The 19,743-nt window shown below is 34.7% G+C and overlaps 1 protein-coding gene across 3 annotated transcripts in view; it reads right to left on the reverse strand.

Annotated features, from left to right (window-relative positions):
• The window catches only part of ARMC8 (armadillo repeat containing 8), a 111,273-nt gene that overhangs the window by 40,065 nt on the left and 51,465 nt on the right, over nucleotides 1-19,743 (reverse strand). For 2 of the 3 annotated variants that reach the window (XM_072792579.1, XM_072792578.1), the window contains 7 exons: nucleotides 19,029-19,121; nucleotides 13,963-14,043; nucleotides 11,529-11,604; nucleotides 11,345-11,435; nucleotides 9,657-9,717; nucleotides 7,538-7,738; nucleotides 4,362-4,457 (listed from right to left, as the gene is read on the reverse strand). In XM_072792579.1, coding sequence (XP_072648680.1) covers nucleotides 4,362-4,457; nucleotides 7,538-7,738; nucleotides 9,657-9,717; nucleotides 11,345-11,435; nucleotides 11,529-11,604; nucleotides 13,963-14,043; nucleotides 19,029-19,121 — 699 coding nt within the window. The remainder of the gene's footprint in view (nucleotides 1-4,361; nucleotides 4,458-7,537; nucleotides 7,739-9,656; nucleotides 9,718-11,344; nucleotides 11,436-11,528; nucleotides 11,605-13,962; nucleotides 14,044-19,028; nucleotides 19,122-19,743) is intronic. The other variant, XM_072792580.1, reaches the window with a different exon arrangement.

Consider the following 19,743-nt stretch of genomic DNA (forward strand, 5'->3'; position numbering starts at 1 on the left):
ACTTTAAGAATAGGTTGATTCCTAAGAGTCAAGCTAATTCCTATAAACCAAATCATACCTACAGGAAAAAAAAATTGGTCCAGATTCACACTTGTGAATGCTATATATTTTTAAAATTCATATACATTTAGACAGGAAAAAAAAAAACCCTAAGAAATAATGGTAAAAATTACTTCAAAATTAAACAACTACCATACCATAAAACATGTTCTCTTTGATCTATATCAAAGTGAGAAGACACACTCAGAAGGATTGTCTGCCTTTTGAAAAATGGGAGTTTCTTGTGTTTTCTCTATGTTAAATGCTAAATATAGTGAAACCCCTTGCCTATATGATCAGATATAGATTTCCTGTATTTTATAGCTCATCTCTTCACATACCTGTGTAACTGCTAGTAAAGTTATGAACGTTCTTAATGCAGAAAGGCCCATATATAATTAGACTATGGGTGCTTAATAATGCAATTTTGCAATATGGTTCACTCATCCATTTGTCCATTCATTTTCTTCACCCACTCATTCTTCAAATATGTATTACATGCCAACTATGCACCCAATAGAGTTATAAATGCTGGGAATACAGTGATGAACAAACAAAAAAATCCCTGCCCTCATGGAGCTTACATTCTAGTTCCTCAAAAGGGATCTGTGGCTAAAATATTAAGTATTCAAAATCCAAGAGGAAAACTTTTTGAAAGGGTCTATTAGATACTTCAAAGAAGCAAAGGCTACAATAGTACTACATTTAACATTTGTAATGTATCTTATTTTTATCAAAAATAAAAATCACATCATGTTAGGTTTATTAATTTCCTTGAATTTTAATTTATATTTACTACTTCTAATTTTCTCACACTTTGTTACTGATAAATTCTACTGTTCCCTGAAGAGAATAAACGTGAAACAATCCTTTTAATTTTCCAACCTGATGATCAATAGGTATCAATCAAGTGATGGTCTTCAGAAGAGCAATTTTTTGTTATAAAGGAATTGACTTCACAATTACAGAACTGTTTGCCACTGCTGCCTCTGAAAGACTTAACCAATGACTGGAGTTTTGACTGGGTATGCCAGTATTTGAAATAATTTGTTAGGTATCTTAATTTCTTTCTTTTTTACTGTCCCATTAACTGAAAATATGGTTCTTAGTCAGCATTAATATGTGGTAAAGGCCATCATTAGAAACTAGACTTTGCCCATGGCAGAGATTACAGCTAATCTTTACCTGGCTGTACTTACAGTGTACTTACTGCTAATGTGCTCTGGACCTTTCTTCCACTGAGCTCTCAATTGCTGCCTCTGTCATTGCTTTCTCTGACCAAAATCCTTGAATTATTCTGAATTCAATATGGCCAGGCAACATCTGTTGTCAAGCTCAGGGGTCCTTCATCTTTTCTTGGGCTTCTCCCTCTTAACGTCATAGCCAAGAGTAATGTTTTCCATTCTCACCTGCAGAACTTTTCCACCCTCCTTCACTTTCTAACAGGAAACTGTGAGAAACTGTGAAATTTGTAAGTATGCCACAAAGTGATAAAGGATGCAAAGCCAGGAATCAGGATACCAACTTTGCTCTGCACAGAATACAGAAAGATCTAAATGTATTACGGAAATGCCACTCTGTGTATGGTTTCTGTATTTCCATTTTTATATTTATTCAACAAATGTTACGAGTGCTTATTAGGTCCTAAGGACGGTTATACCATTGGTTTCTTTTAGTGGGAATCCACCAACACTGCTCCAATGTAAGAGTGGTAAATTTCTGATCTATAGGTCATGTTCAGTCATTAGTTCAATTTCTTCTACCCCAGAGAGAAGGATCAAGAAATGGAATCACAGCAGGCCTTTAAAAATCTTTAGAAGCAATACGATAGACTACGTCAATGAAGAGAGAAGGCCTGTATCTTTCTCCTTTATTGGTGTGTATACCTGTCTCTACCTCTTTGCTCTAGTTTTTCTCTTCCTTCTGTCTCATTTCTTTAACTGGCCATTATAGGGCAATGGGATATACAGGTTATCTCCTGTATTTACTGAATAACATTCCCATTTTCAATTTAAAAGGGAGACCAAATTAACACTTCATATTTTTATCCTAAAACAAAGTCTTTTTGCTGCTTTTATTTGGAGGGGTGGGAAAAAAAACTCTACAGTCCTTGAAATTCCTTTCACCGTCTCTACTCATTAGCTCAGTGAACTGAAATTTCATCTCAGCAGGCATAAATATTGTATTAAAAAATAAAACAATAATAAACATTGTACTTCAAGAATCTACACAAAAAAGGAATACAATCAAAGTTTATAAGGCATTAAGTGTAAAAGGTAAATAAATGTTTCATGGAGAAAGTAAATAAAAAACTATCCAGATATAATTTCAACAAAAAAATAGAATAGAAATAAATGCATTCAAAGGAAGAGTAATCATTTTATCATTTTTATACACCAAAAATAAGGATTCTCCACTCCTAAGAACCATTTTCATGCAGATTTTATCACAATATTATTTTATATTTTCCATTTTACAATTTCTCTCTTCAGTAATTGCTATAAACTGTAAATTACTCAAACACTTAATTTCCCAGGATTAAATATCTTCCTAAAAACTCTATATAATCCCCATTACATAAGAACGTCACAGTATCTTATCTTTACCACACAAAAAAACTATAATAATTATAACTTATTCTTTATTTGTCATCTTTCTACAGAAATTATCAGGATTTAGCCTTACCAGGAAATTATACACATTATGAATACAAGTTTTAATAGACTACTGATCAGACTATTATGTTGCAAGTATTTCTAGAACATGATATCACAAATTAAGTCATTAATTCAAAAACAATAGTTTATTAACAAAAAAAGTACAAAGAAGTACAAATGGACATCCTATTTCCCCCCATTATGGTCCATCTATCTATCTCCCTTTCAGTCCATGGCACAGCCTTTTGGAGCTAAAAGAATAGGTAAAATACTTCTCTTTCCAATGGGCCTGATAACCATCCAAAACCAAATCATTATGTATTTAAGTTATACAGTCCATGTCAAATTTTTAAAAAATGTTTTATCTATATGAGTCGCCATAAAAGCCTCTTCCCTTGCAATAGACCATGTACCTAAACTGAGTGAAACATATCAGCATCAACATCCAGAAATCATGCTTATACACAGGGAATGTCAGATCATTAGTATGTTTGCCTTGAAGTAACAGATTACAAATGAAAGCTCAGAAGTGTCAAAAAGGATTTTCATAGATATTTACTTAACACTTCAAGTCAAAAACATCTTGTTAACTGAATTAAATTGAGGTACATGGAAAACATTCAGTTTAGCTGAGTTTTTTGCACTGATTTTTAAATCAAAGCTACTCACACATCTAATCTATTATCTCAGTTTTCTTCAATAATGGCTCCTTTTCAATTTATTTCAATAAACCTACAGTTTTTTCATACTTCTCTCTCTATAAGCCCGAAGTACTTCTCTGAATCATGGTAAATTACCAATACTTCTGGATTTTCCTCACAGGGCTATAGATGGAAGATATAAATTGCCATGTTTCAGTAAATAATGCCCAATTTGCTCTTTCTTCTACAATTCATCAAGACCGAACATGTGGATTAATTTACTGAGGTTCCTAAAAGCCATGTGTAAAATTTATTAGATGATATATTTTTTTGAGTGGTAAACACCAGCCATTTGGGGTTTGTGGAGGCAGCCACATCAGAACTTACCACTCTATTTTAGTCCCTGCTTAGAACTATTCTATAAAGAACATGAGTTCAGTGTTAGACTAGGCTGTAGTAACATAAGGTGCTAGACAAGTGATACATTTTTTGGGAACTGGAAAATTCAGATGACCACTCACTAAACATAAAATCATTATTCCACAAAGATTTTATTCACATCAAACTTGCACAGAGCAAAAAAAAAATCAAAACATAACTAAGCCACATATCAAAGAACAATATACAATAAAGGTTTGAATTTCTCAATGGCATTGGAAAGTATTTTCATAAATAACATTTACAATTCTAGTGTTAGATCTTTCAAGGTGTCTGAAGCTTCACAGTGCTAGAATTGATTTTTATCAGAACACATGCAAAAATGTGCAACATAATAATTCATATTAATGACAGAAAAAAGCACGCCAGTTATTTTTCATTCCAGCACGGCCATGCCACTCTATATTCTAAAAACAAACAACCCCCCAAATCCGGGTCCCATTCATTCTTCAATTATGCCTTTAGTCACTCTGTTTTATTATATTCAAACAGTCACTGTTAGTGCTCTTCACCACGACTTTCAGGTTGACGTCACTCCCTGCCTGCTGGCTGTCAGGACTGGGGGACGCCCCTCTCCCAGACTCACCTTCTTCCGGATGTCTTCATCATTTGCTCCTAGAGAGGCATAGAGCTTGAATGCAGCCTGGCGGAGTTCATGAGCATGTTTTAAGTCATGATCAAGCTATGGGAGGGAAAAAAAGGTATACTGCAACTCAGTCCACAGATCTAATTTCCAATAAAATTGAGTTAAAAATTTTTTTAAAAAATTAACTATTAAGATATTAGTGCTCTCACTGAATCGCTGCTTATTTTTGGGTTCTGTTCACATATGACTAAGACCTTGCTGTGTTTGCATCAGCATGATCTGGAATGCATGCGGTCTGCTTCTGTCTAAAAGTGAACGCCACAACATTTGACACTGGTGCATGAAAAGTATTTGTGAGTATTTGACCCTTAAAAATTCAATGTTCTTAGATGGTAGCTTTAGCGGCCCTGCTTGCTTCCACCAGCTCTTTGAAATGCTGTCCTCAAACAGCAGGTCTGTCTAGCCACAGGCTACAGCTGATAACATGAATACCGCTGTAACAGGGTCCCTAGGAGGTTTTCTTAACACTAAGAGCAGTGTTAGGCCAATTTCAGCATTTAACGAGATTTTAGAAAGAGGAAAACCTTTGTGAAAATTCTTAATAAACAATAGACCATGGTAATCATTACTATGTTATCTATTACAATTATCTGAGGCTTATGTTCAGAGGTTACTTACTGGTATGAAACAATTAATGCTATCTTTCCATATGCATAATTGGCTAGGTTATCAGTTCTTCTGTATATCTAATTATCACTAAACTACCTCAAAAATGAAATAGAAGCATATTCTCATGACATTTTCAATGACTAAATACAAATCAGTAAATGTATAAGGCATATATTAATAATGTAAATAATTCTGTAAGTAATTCATTGGAATGACTACCACTCCAAATGAGGTGCCTTGGAAAGGTTCCCTTTTATGCAATGATGTTAAATATTGTTTACAACATTCTGAGACTCTTTTGAAACTTCCTAAAGAGCTAAATGGCATATTAGCTAGAAGGCCCTAAATTCATCAACTAAGAGTTTTATTAATTGTCACTGTAGTGTGTGAAAATGGGGAAATAAATTCAGCTAGGTAACATCATTTATGGTAACAAATAACAACAACAGGGGTGCCTGGGTGGCTCAGTCAGTTAAGTATCTGCCTTTGGCTCAGGTCATGATCTGGGGCTCTGGGATTGAGGCCCACATCTGGCTCCCTGTTCACTGGGGAGTCTGCTTCTCCCTCTCCTTCTGCCTCTCCCCTCTCATGCTCCCTTTCCTTCTCTCTCTCTCAAAGTATTCAAACAAACAAACAAAAAAACTCAAAAAACAACAGTAGTTTCAAAAATATTTTGATCACAGCAGGCACTGCCAGATTATGGGAGGAACTCCAATATCCAACATTCATTTTGATGTATAAGTTCTAAAATATCTATATCCTTAAAGTCTTACATACTTTCTAGTCATAGTCATAACATACATTAGAATACAGATTTGGATTAAATATATAATGAAAGTCACACATTTATGACTATGTAAGAATTTCTCACAATGGGTCTAGTATCAGTATTTTTATGGTCAGAAACCATTATATAATCAAGCATCAAAAATAAAGATGATAAAACAAATATTCAGGTATGGTATAAAAGATCATTTAAAAAATTATTATTATTCTAGTTTTACTGTGATGAAAATAAAATTGGGAAAAACCCCAACATAGGGATAATTTTCTATACACTAGTTAAATGATTTACACAGGGCAGCCCAGGTGGCTCAGCGGTTTAGCGCCGCCTTCAGCCCAGGGTGTGATCCTGGAGACCTGGGATTGAGTCCCACGTCAGGCTCCCTGCATGGAGCCTGCTTCTCACTCTGCCTGTGTCTGTTCCTCTCTCTCTCTCTCTCATGAATAAATAAATCTTTAAAAATGAATGAATGAATGAATGAATGAATGATTTACACAGGTATAAGCTACAAGTTCTTATGTTTTCTCACTCTCCTGTCCATCAAAGTGTCCTATTTGCCTTGCTAGAATGGTCAACTGAGGGTGTATATGAGGCCAGTTAGGACTTGCTCATGTATCTTTACACCAGTGACATACTGTGTCAATGTGTGCAAGTGGCCAGAGGGAAAACAGACTAGGTAGCTGGTTCAAAGTAATCTATTACCTATACTGGAAGAACAATACTACTGAAGGAAGAACAGGCATTAATTTTAATATATAGTATACATTACTAACACCAGTAACAGTGAAGGTTACTTTGGGCCCTTTCTAAGAAAAAAGGTAAATCATTAAGAGTTCCTTTTATTTTCAGTGTTAAAAGCCAAATGAACAGTTGCCTGCCAAATGAAGTTTTTGGGAACTCAGGGACATGGGAGAGGTCAAAAGGAAAGTTAAAAAAAAAAAATTACCATTGGGACCACTGGCATTAAAAATATAGTCACGTTCATGAAACAGTACCACTTACTAATTAGAAGGCAATGCTCTCTCTACCATGACCTCCTTAAATAAACTTTCTCTAATTGAATATTGTTCTCTTACGCTTAGAGAACTGGATATGACTAACAGGCAGAGAAGAATAAAATCAAAAGAAATATCTAACTAGTCTAAGGAACTTACAGTTTGAGAAAAAGTTTGAGAAAAGCAGTTTGGTTCTTGATGCTCTCAAACTAGAGGTTATATAGTACTTTAGTGGACACTAGCAGGCCCAAAGCACAGTATAAAACTGAAGCAAGGAAAGAGAAGAAGACAAAAGTTAGAAAATATAGCGAAAGAAAAAGACAGTGGTGGAAAGTCAAATAAGGCCACTCACGAGAAGATTACCCTTAACCTAAAGAATGAGAATATAGCAAGAGAGGATTCTGGGAACTTCAACAGGATTAGATGATATTGCTATAATGTCAATACCCAGCTTAGAGACCCCACTATTTTTGGATCTTAGTTGGGAATTAGGGATATAATTTTCTTCCTTCCTGATTACCTGCTTAGTGAAAAATCTCTGATAATTACGTGAAACAAACTGGATTCAAAAACCTATAAAACATCATCTATGTTATCAAACAGAAAAGATTCCTTCATTTAAAAGGGCTCTGAACTCTAATTTTATTGGTTCAAAGTTGTGAGCAGTAAGAAAAAAAAATCTTAAAAAATTCCTTGCTTGAGCTGCTGAAAAGGAAAACAGAACATACCCTTTTAATATCAGTGATGGCACTCACTGAGCTGGGATACTTGAAATAATCAGCAAGCATGGCAATGAGGTGATCAGTTATGCTAGCGATTCTCTGTAGCTCAACATCTGGTTCAATCAGATAGGCGAGTGTCTCAGCTCCTTCAACTCTCTCCTCTAGTAATCTCTCCTTACTGCACATTCGAACCAAACAAGGCAGTGTCTGGAAGGTAGTGAAATTTATTATTTGCTTTGTGGTAAAGGCAAAAGGTTGATGGAGAGCATATAGTGACTCAGTCAACTCAATGGTTTTTACTGGCAGGCATGTTAGAGATCAAATGTTTGAATAAAGACTTTCAGAGAATGAAAGGTTTTTTGGAATGTAAAAACAAAGTTCAGTGTATATTAATCATTTGTGCTGGCACACTAAACCCTAAATCATACAATCAAAGCACATTAATACAAATCATTAGGCTTTTATCACGGATAAAATTGAAACTTTATTGTATAACCTTATTAAAGACATTTAAGAATTCCCTAATAAATCATGTCTGACGCTTCTGCCCCATCTATGTATTTATTTACTTAAAAGACATCCAGCAGTTTAATCAGGAACAACTGTGCCATAGAAAAAGTATGCTATCTTTTCCTTAGTGAATAATATGACTGAGATGAATTTTATTTTTGGTGGGTGATCAATACCTACAGTTGCAAAATCAAAATACCACAAAAAATTTAGTGATCTTATCATTACTCAGATTCCATGAGTTTCCCTATAATGCGAGTGAAATGCATCAATTGTAATTCCTAGGTTTTCCAAATTACTCCCTGTAAGGACTATATCTACTAGCCCAATTTTACTTTGAGGTCCTTCAAAAATCCTGGTGCTGGTCTTGGTAATTTATCTACATTAGGTACTCAATATAAAAAAAAAAAAATCCCATGTATTTACTATTTCAAAGGCTGATGAACCCACATTAAAAGGATAACACAAAGATGGAAACTGAAATGTTATAATTATAGGAAGTCTTTCTCAACACCGTAGTCAACTGTGCTTTGCTCTTTTCTAAGTTCCTATTATATCTTTATCATAAAGTTTAGCACTTTATTGTTCACTACTGATTTTCTATCAGGCTAGTGCAGGCTTTATAATACAACCCTAGGCTTCCAAGAGGAAAAACCTATTATTCTTATTTTTTTTGAACAGTTACTAACATTTACTAATACCACAAATCCATGGATTGTTGAGTGTAATGCTCACAACTAGTACGTGAAGAAGATGCCATTAACCTAGTTTACCAATTAGGGAGAAGAGGAGGGGTACAGCAGTTGAGTAAATAAACCAAGGTTACTTGCATGGAATCCTTAGAACTCTACACAATGTTGCTTACTAAGGGGGGAAGGGTCCTCAGATCTCATTAAATTAATTGACTTGCTTCACCAAAGACTATTAGCAAGTATTCGTCTTAAATGTTCTTTTATCCTTGGGTTCATTTTGTACACTGATAATGAGAGATCTCAGGTTCATAAAATGATATATAGTCAATGTATTTACATTTATTTTGTTTTAGAAGAGTAAGGGATGTGCCCAAAGTTACCAAGCCAGTCAGTGGTGAAATTCAGGTCTTATAATTTTTAGGCCAGTCTCTTACCTGAGTTTCTCTATGTTCTAGTTGCTTCTGACATGTCACAATAAATATTGATGGCTTTCATGTGTTATTATCTTTTTCTTTCTCATTATGTCTTTTGATTATCTGCCATGAGGGTGATATAAAGTCTTTGTCTACAGAGCTAGTGAACTGCTTTCCTATAAAACTATGTTGCAAACTTAATGAAACTCAAGGATTAAAATATATTTTATATTTCACTTGAATTTTACATATTTTTACAACGTCTATATCTTCCTAATTTCCATAAAAATGAAAAAGGTGTGACAAGGAAAAAACTATTTCACTTTCACTCTTAAAACACATCTAAAACCAATTAATGTGTTAATAAAATATCATTTTATGCTATGCACACATACCATAGTTGTAAATGTATAAAAAGAAATAGAAAAAAAAGAAATGGGAATACCAAGATTTATATTCAACACTTACGACTTAGTGACTTTTACGTGTGTTCAGAGAGAATTAGCTCACCTTTAATACAATACAGTTGTCATCTGTCCGAATTGCTCCAGCTCTACACATGTAAGTTAAACTGGAATAAGATGGCAAAAAGTAAGTTTTTGCTTGTGTTTTAAAGCTTTAAAAGAAATATTCCTTGCCTTTAGGATTTTATGGGGCAAAAAAAGACAGCTACTCTTCATTTTGTGGGAGGTTTTTCACATTACCTTATATGAGGTTCTGCCAATTTACTACTCAAAAGCAACTAATGGATATATACAGACAATAAAGTCAGATATTTTTAAGAAATGCATACAAAATTGTTTTTTAAAAATAAAGGCTTAATGAGTGGATAAACTGAAGCCAATGTGCCAGGCACATTGGAGGCCCTTACACTTTTTTCTACACGTTTCTGTGTTAGAAAGTTTCCATAATAAAAAGGGAGAAAAAGTTAAAAATATAAAGTTAAAATATAAAATATAAAAATATAAAGTTCACAAAGTATCTAAGATTATATCAAGCTAAACTGGGATATTCTAACTCCAATAAGAGTAATATAAGTATCACAGAAGAAGCATCTAACATTTAACACTTAGAGATAGCCATAAGAAATTAATGATTCTTCAGAGTTTGCCAGCAGTGGCTTTGACAACCGGTCAATGATTTGGTTGTACTGAACTGAATAACAATTTGCCTTCACAATTATATCTGGCTTTGAACTAAGTAGCTACTGAACACTGAGCACTTTAGAAACTTAACGAATTTCCTTTTTGGATTAGATTTCTTTAGTAAGCTGGGCGGGCAGGGGGAGGGGAGCAGGGTGGTAGTACATCTAAAACACTCCATATTCTGGCTTCTACAGAAAGCTATTTTAAAAAAATCAATAAATTTTTTACTTAGATTATAGAGGACTGAATTGTTTATAGCTGTTATCACCTTAAGACTTGTTACCACATTTTTAAAAAACTGATTCCACAAGAGCATTTATCTTACTTAACAAAGTTTTTTTTTTTTTTTAACAAAGGTTTTGAAGACAAAAAGCCAACTAGTATACAATATACTCATATAAAAAAATTCATTGTGCATGAGTAATTCACTGAAAATTCCCCATTCTTGCCAAAATACTAGAGAGGCACAAATTCTTAAATATTGGAACCATAAATTTAGCAAAGAACCTTACACAACAGGTGCTCAACCTATCAATGTATTCATATGACCTGAATGTTCATATGAGCTAGGACTTGTATTAATAAGAATTTATCTTATAAACGGTCATATCTCTATGAGAATTTTATGTTTTGTTTTTTCTAAACACGAGGAAGCCATATTCTCTGAAATTATGCGTTGGTTATCAGCTTCAACTAATTCTCACTCCATATTTTTGTATCTTTATATTTTCTCAATTCTTTGCATAAATTTGTTAGTTAAATCTAATTCTATATTATTTCAACTGAAACACAAAGAGAGTACATTGAGAATGTAATAAGGTAATTTTCTGTGGATAGCCTTAGCTGTTATATGAGTGCTGATGCTCTGAATGCTACTAATAGTACACTGAGTAAAAAACTCATGCCCATTTAAGAAAATGTGAGACAACCCATGACTTGCAAATTCCAAAATCCCAAAGATGAGGATTGGCAGTGAGCTGATTAGGCTGTCCAAAAATACTCTAACATATTGATAAAGCACAGTTGTTCTTCCCACATTGTCTTGACTTTTACCATTTTGCTGATGTCAGCTGCATCTCAATAGGCTTATCCCTCTGTAACATCTTCACAAAAATTTGTGGTAACAATTCTCCATCAACCAAAACTAAAAATAAAAGAAACAAGAATTAAAGAATTCTTTAAATCTACAAAGTTCATAAATTAAATCATGTAGGTGCCACTGAAAGTTCCAGCCTACCATTTACCAGGGTCATCGATACCTGGGGGTTTTCAAAAGCTAAAACTGAGAAGCATTTCAGTGCTTGCATTCGAACCTGTAACAATAAATAAACAAAAAATGCATTTATCTTGATTTTGCAAATATGAATTTTAAGGTCTCAGAATCTAAACTCTTCTGAAGAAACAATTGTTTAAATCTGCTTAAAATAGAAAGAAAGGCCTCAAGGGAACACCTGAATATCTGGAGTACAGTAAGTTAAACTTAATTATAAAATGTTAAAATTAATTTTGAAGTAAAAGAAAAGAAAAAACAGGAAGAAGCAGCAACTAAAATTTAATTATATAAATTCCTAATCAAATTTAAAAGAACAATGTACAAAATACAATGTTGGTAAGTCAAAGTGAGCTTAATAACACTTAATTACCAAGTACCTTTCAAGTGGGACATTTCTTCTCCCCAAACTACAAACAAGAGAACTGAAGACAAAAAAAGGAAAACAAGAAAAAAAGAAGGTGTACTCTTAAAGTTGTGTGAGATGGGGTTGTGGCAAAGGGAACAGAAGGAAACAAAGTTAAAATCTGAAAAGGACTAAGCTAATTTATTTTTATTATTAAACCAATTTTATTTTATTTTTTAAAGACTTATTTATTTGGGACACCAGGGTGGCTCAGCGGTTGAGTGTCTGCCTTTGGCTCAGGGTGTGATCCCGGGGTCAAGGATTGAGTCCTGCATCAGGCTCCCTGTGGCGAGCCTGCTTCTCCCTCTGCCTTATGTCTCTGCCTCTCTCTCTCTCTCTTTCTCATAAGCAAATAAATAAATCTTAAAACAAAACAAAACAAAACAAAAAAATATTTGAGAGAGAGAGAGAGAGAGAGGAGGGAGGGGCAGAGGGAGAGGAGTCCCAAGCAGACTCCGTGCTGACCATAGAGCCTGATACAGGGCTTGATCCCAGGACCCAAAAACCACAACCCGAGCTAAAACCAAGAGTCAGATGCTTTAACTGACTGGGCCACCCAGGCGCTCCCTAATTTAACTTTTAAAACACTTATGAATTGTGCTACTATTCCTCAAAACTAGATTACTGGTCTAGGACCACACCACAGGGCCAAACTCTTAACCACATACAATATATTTCACAATTTGCAGGAGCTCCTATAAGAACTGTTATTTTTCATTCTTTCTCTTCAGTTCTCACTGGACAATCTAATCCTCTGAGTCTACATATGATGCTCTTATGTGGAACTCAAGACTGGCAGGATAGGTAACTGAAGTGTGAAGAAGCCCTGTCCTGCATTTCAGCAAAGATCTGCAGCACCAGCATGTGCACACCTAAAATATGGAACCTAAAATATGCCAATGATACTCTGACAATGAAGCAAACCTTGACAAAAGAATAATGTTACCAAAACCTTTTTCCTTCCACAACCTATAATCAGTTATAGTAGATAGGGGAGCTTGGTGCAGAAGATAAGTGGAGGGGGGAGAGAGGAGAAGATAAAGGAGAGAGCAGACAGAGAATTTATGAAGCTAGAGGACGGAGAAGAGGAGGGACAGTAAATAGCCACCCCAGCAATTGTTTCTTGATGTGCCAGTGCTGACTGGTTTCAGCCTCCATGTGGTACAGGGTGGAGGAAGCAGCTCTCAGTATATATTTCTTTCCTCTCCCTCTGACTAATTTCAAGCTGGCTCCATTCCCCATTCCCATCCTTGTGAGTGCTTCACTAAGATCAAACTTTGGATATCTGAAGTAAGAAAACATAGGTATTAGCAGGCTGCAACACAGAGCAGATTAGAATCAGTGCATGAAGACAGAAGACAAAAATGACTACTGCTCTCTCTGCTCTGTGTCAAAGTCCTGGCATACCAGCCATAATCTGACACAATAAGGACAATGCCCCATTATCTGTTATAACTTGCTAGCTGGACAACACTAAAATGACTAAATTTTAACATAATGCTTGATCATATATCACGATGCTATTTATCTATATATAAAAGACAGTGAAGGAAATTAGCAAATCTGAAAACCTTTGACTTTTTAATTCAAAATACAAAGCAGAACACATTTTAAATGTGTATGTGAGTATATGCCCTGAGTCACTATGGCTGTTCAGGTTTCGAATATGAAATCAGAGTATTTCCTGATATTTCAAAGCATCACCCTATGTACAGCTTTGGCACTGATATCAGAGCAGAAGAGACTCAAAAACAATAGCAAATCAAGCCACAACCATATTTTGAAAAAAAAGTGGAAAGGCAAGGGTAGCTTTTAAAATTGTTTTAAAGAGGATTCTATAGATAAAACAATACCTCACAGCATTTTGTGGATAAAATGTTATTCTTGATCACAATATCTATCAAACCAACATAACATGTGGGCCTCCTTCTAGATCAGAACTCTAGAAACCAAAAATAAAATATAAAAATCTGGCCATAATTTTTAATATCTTACTTTGTAAGATACTGAGGTTAGTAGGTGAGCAATATTCTGAACTGCACCATGGTTAAATAAAATAGTTTGATGATCTGGACCCTGTAAGAAAAGAGAATAAAACATTAAAAAGAGTAATGAATGATTCATTCCAACAAAATATTTACTTAAATGTAGAAAAGTTCATTCACTACAATGTAGAATTCTCACCTACCCTTCTCTTGCATAAATCCATCCCAATAAAGCAGGGTAGACAAAGGGCTGCCAATGTCTTACGTCATCCCAGTTCTGTAGAACTGCTGCTTCCTTACCTTACCCCCAAATAATGAAGAGGGTACAGAAGCTATCCTGGCACAGGCCCTCTGAAGTTCTTAAAAAAAGACACCGTCACAAGAAGAGAATCACTGTGAATTCTGCATTTCATGTGCACAAGCTTAAACTATGCCCACTGGAGACAGTGGTAGTCATTCTTACAACTTCAGACTGACAAACTGGTCAGAGAAACACTAAAATTACTCAAGTGCAAGAAGTAGATCAGAGCTTAAACTACTTCAATACATCAGGGAAGTTTCGGTTAATGATGGTGAAAAACACAACACTCTATACAGAGAAGTGAATGTGTTTTGGTTTCTGTTTCTATGTCATTTCTCTTTTTTCAATTATCATTTCTTAGAGTAGAAAGGTAAAGAAATGGGAAAATTCAGGATGTTACTTCTCATCAACTGTTTTCTACTAAGCAATTTACTGAAGATCTTCAAAGTGACAGAAGGTTAAGGTTAAAAGCAAGGCTTCAAAACTGCCACAGTTCTAATGCATTGATTTAGTTTTTAATTTTTTAAAAAAATTTTTACATAATCACTATAACCCAATGTGGGGCTCAAACTTACTATTCTGAGATCAAGAGTCACATGCTGTACCAACTGAGCCAGCCAAGTGCCCCTCTTATGCACTGATTTTATGTACCATATAACCATTCAAATAATGAAATCAAAGCAAGGTTAAAAATGCTACTTTCATGCTTATCGCTATTCAGAAGAGAAAAATACAGCACTGAAAGCTGGCTACCTATCTGGGCTCAACAGAGAAAACCAGTTGCTAGTCTAGGAAAAAATCTCTCAAATCAATTTTTCCAACCCACTATTTAGCCAAGTAATAATGATCTTGCAGATAGTCATTCTTTCCTGGACAAAAATATTCATCATTTGAAGTGGGGAGATTAGTATTCCTAGTCCTGAATCACAAAACAGCCATATTCTATTTAATAGGTAGTAATTCCCTAAACACTTTATATTCTATAAAAAGGCTCCTTTAAAAAACAAAACACTTCAGCAACTTCTATTACTAACTTCTAATTTCTGATTTTTAATTGATACATAATATGCCACACTGTACTCAGGCAAACTCCCATTACATATATTAGGTAGTTTCTAATGTCTTACTATTAAAAACAATGTTTTGCTGAACAGTATGAGGATAAATTCCCTGTGTGTATTGCTTGATGTATTTATCCATATGTATCTGTCCAGAATAATGCAGAGTTGCTTTTAGAACAACTAAAGATACTGACATTCTCAGGGTACAGGCTGCAAGTATGCTCTTTATCTTCCTACCTCATCTTCATCCATGCATCTGCAATTATAATTATAGGTACTACTTATTGGGTACTTGCTAGCTATGTGCTTGGGCACTGTTCTAAATGCTTTACTTCAACAATCTCATTTAAAGCATGAGTCTCCAGCTTATTTAATATAAAGACAGTGGTGTAGTCTATAATGGGGAATCTAGGAAAAGGCTCTCCTAAGAATCTGACCCATTTTTTTCTTACCTAGTAACAAGTAGGTAACTAGAATAAATTGTGAAGATAAACCTAAATTACCCTAGGCTGACAATATTATTAGCATACTAAGGTTTTTTGCCTTCCACATGAATTTTAACATCCTAATTTAAATACTGGCGGTGTTTAGCAGAATAGCTAAGTAGACAGGGTGCTGCCTTCACCCTTGCACCTCACAGCTCATTCCATTCTCTGTATTTAGCCAACCTGTTCCTCTGCTTTGAGGTGGCCTAATACTAACAGATTGTTTTTACATTCTTCAAGCCATTACATACAAATACGTAAGTATATCCTTTCCCCTATTTTAACACTAAAGGTAGAATACTACCTATGTATGTGCTATATGTACTATACATGTACTATACATATTGTTCTAAAGCTTTTACTTCCTTTATACTACTTCCCAGAAATCATTCATATTAGTACATAAAGAGCTTTCTTATTTTTATTTTTTTTTTGGCTTTATTCCACTGTGCAGGTAAACCATACTTTAGTACCCTACTGTTAGACATTTAGATTGTTTACAGTCTTTTACTCTTAAAAACATCAATTAATATCCAGGTGCATGCATATTTTAAAGAAGTAGGTCACTTATGGAATATCTGTGTTGATCAAGTTATATTATAAAAAAGATCAAGCACAATGCAATTCATTTAATGTAACTGTTCCCTCTGCTTACAAGATACTGTAGTTTTTAATCTCTCAATTTCTGTGCTCCAGAGACTGTAGGAAATAATTTCTACAAAGGACGCCCTTCTTCCTCTCTGGGGTTGTACATAGGATAGTGTAAAAACAGTAATAAAGAATTGAATTGTTGATGGCTCAACCAACTAAAGAAGGAGCTATCATTTGATTCTTGTCAAGTCTCTCTTAGGTCTCTCCAAATTAACCCGCATGGACCTGGGCTAATGAGACAACATCCATAGGGTGGAAGTGGGAAGCAAATAAGTCCTCAAGATTTTAAACTCCAAAAGACACGTCTCAGAAGTTTGAGTAACCTGTTTAAGTAGTGACAACAATTTAGTCCCAGTTAGTATTACTAGCCCTTTTTTTTGCTCCTTATTCAATCAAGGAGAGAATTTCAAAGATATAATTAGAATGATATTAGCAGTTAAATTTTAGGAGAGTCAAAAGGTATATGCCTATTTTTGACTGAATGAAATGAATGATTTCAGGGTTTGGCCACCCCTGACCCTCACATTGTCCAAGGGTCAACTGCATTTGCAAAGTTATGAATGAGTCTGAAAATGGACTATGAATCTTAAGCCTATATGTAAATTGAACAACCTGAAAGTAAAAGGTTTTTATGGTTAATAACTATACGGAGATCATCGGATCAGTTGTTTTCAAAGATTCATGCTAGTAAATCAGTAGAAAAATTAATATTTATATTAGACTATGGTCAATGGGTTTATAAATGCTATAATATTTCCTAAGGTTTAGTTATATCTCAAAACACTTGAATTTGGTCATTTAATTACAGTGGCAAATACTAATTACCAGGCTAAAAGAAAGCTGACTTAAGGTGATTTTCTCTGGTAACATTTTCAGTTCTGTTAGTGGCAGGAGAGTGCCTATAAATTCTTACTCAGCATAAGATTCTCTCCAGTAAAAGAACTAGTGATTTAATGGTATTCTTTTATCTATGATTTTCAGCTAAAAAGTACTGAGAAGTTTCAGGTGAGCAAGCCTAAAGGGACTTAACAGTTTCTAATGAGCAATTCTAAAAACTATTTGGGTAACTTCTGGAAGGGATTATTCAAACTTCTCATAATATAACATTTAGTAATTACATCTCCAGGTCCAATTTTCAGTGCCCCTTTAGATTACTGTGGTTATAACTAGTATATGCCAAGCTCTTAAGCACTCAGGTATAGATGTAGAAAGATTTTTAATGAGGCACAGGAGTTCTGGAGTATCTTTCTTTACCTATCTGGCTACAAGATTTCATTTCACTACTGGAAAATTCTACAACGTGTTAAGTTTAGATCATTTTTAGCAAGTGAATCGCAACAAAACTGTCATTTTCTCAAAGTCTTTCTTTGCTCGTCTCAAAAGATTAAAGAAGTGTTTGACATCCTTGGACCTATGAGTTGGCCTACACACCGTCAAAGCAATCTGGGAACGGAAACTTCAAGGATTTTTGGCAAAATTCTTAAATTTTAAATGTCTTAAACAGAACTAAATAGGCTGTGAAAGCCACCTAGGATTTGGGCGAGAAGGGTTAAACAAATCAATGATACTTTTTCTGGAACCAAGTGATTTAATTTTCATTTATTTGAGCAACTGTTCTAAAATAGCATAGATGTGTGATCTTCCTGCTTTCCTATGTAGGTGTTCATTTCTCTTTCCTTTATTCCCTATAGTTGCCCAAATTCCTCACTTCGCCTTTGTATTATAAATATAAGAGGATGAGTAATGCTATTCTGAAAAATTTATAGAATCATCAGAAGATAAATATTTGGTTAGAGATTACCAAATGTGTAGAAATTATGAAAGATCTCAAAAATAATCACCCATGGCTATCAAAAGACTACACTCAGTATGTAAACTATGAAGCAAAATAAGTAGCACTTTATAGCACTCTTCAGTTTAGGCTGAGACCCTTTTAGGAACAGAAATTTCAATGAAGAGCAGAGAAGAATTTCTCATTTCTCCTTATATGAGATCACTTAAGACAATTTCCAACAAGGGTGTGGAGAAATAGTTATGATCACACACTGCGGGTAGGAGTATAAAATGGTACAACCTCTATACAAGATGATATATGGTAAGACTATAAATGTACACATTCTTTGACTCAGCAACTCTGTTTCTTATAAAATGTCTTACACAAGATATTTCTGCAACATTGTTTTATAATAACCTAAGACTGGGAACAAGGCAAATGTCTAACAAGAGAGAACTGGTTAAACAAATTATTAGATATCTATATAGTAAAATACTATATGGCTATTAAAAAAATAAGGGAGCTCCTTATGTACTGATATGGAATAGCTTTCAAGATATATTAAGTGGAAAATGCAGGGTACAGAAGAGTACGTATGGAATGCTACCATTTATGTCCAAAAAGGGGAAGAGAATATATACAAAGGTCTGTTTATATATAAAAACAGGGGAGGGGAGAGAATATACATAGGTCTGCATAGTTATATATGTACAGGTTATCTCTGGGAGGATACACAAAGAAGGCACATCTCCTGGGGGCATAGAAGATTTTACATTACAGACCAACATTTATTCTGGTTCTTACTTTACAGCAGTGTGAGAAGATCTGACAGATGTACTCCTGGGTGTAGCGGGACCTGCTAAGCAGCGCCATGAGGTGCGGTATCACCGTGGCATCCTGGAGTCAAAGGAAAAGAGAGCAACAATGAACTTAGGTACTGTGAATACATCTAACAAACTATTTCCATGACCAGGTACATATGCAAGCTTCTTAATCACAGTAAATCAAGTCTTTTTAAGGAACACAGCAAAACAAAAACAAGAGTCACCAAAACTGTTTAGGGAAAGGACGAGGGGCTTCAATATTCATCCTCAATAACAAAATACAAGAGTGGGAAATTCTCAACTTCTCTCCCATAAACAGCCTACATCCTTATAATAAGACAAAATCATTTCAAAGGACTTGACAGAAATCTGTTCTGAAACCAAAATGTGAGCTAATAAGATATATAATAACAAATAGCCTATAAGGAAGAATTACTGCATAAAAATAAGACTTAACAGCTTTGATCTCTGAGATCTTGCAGTATCAGTGACTAGTAAAAATCCTAATGACTATAGTTAGCTAATTTCAATCTTCACAAGACAATTTGTAAAATATCAACTTCTCACTTAGAGCACGATTCTGCCTATTGCTGACACTTAGCAATAAACAAGTCAGTGCAGTAGAAGAGAGGAGAATCCCCCAATCTGCTGCATGGCTCTCCAAGAATCTCCTTCTTAGGGTGCAAAGGGAATTC

This window comes from Canis lupus, chromosome 22 (genome assembly GCF_048164855.1).
Source record: "Canis lupus baileyi chromosome 22, mCanLup2.hap1, whole genome shotgun sequence".
Classification (NCBI taxonomy): domain Eukaryota; kingdom Metazoa; phylum Chordata; class Mammalia; order Carnivora; family Canidae; genus Canis; species Canis lupus.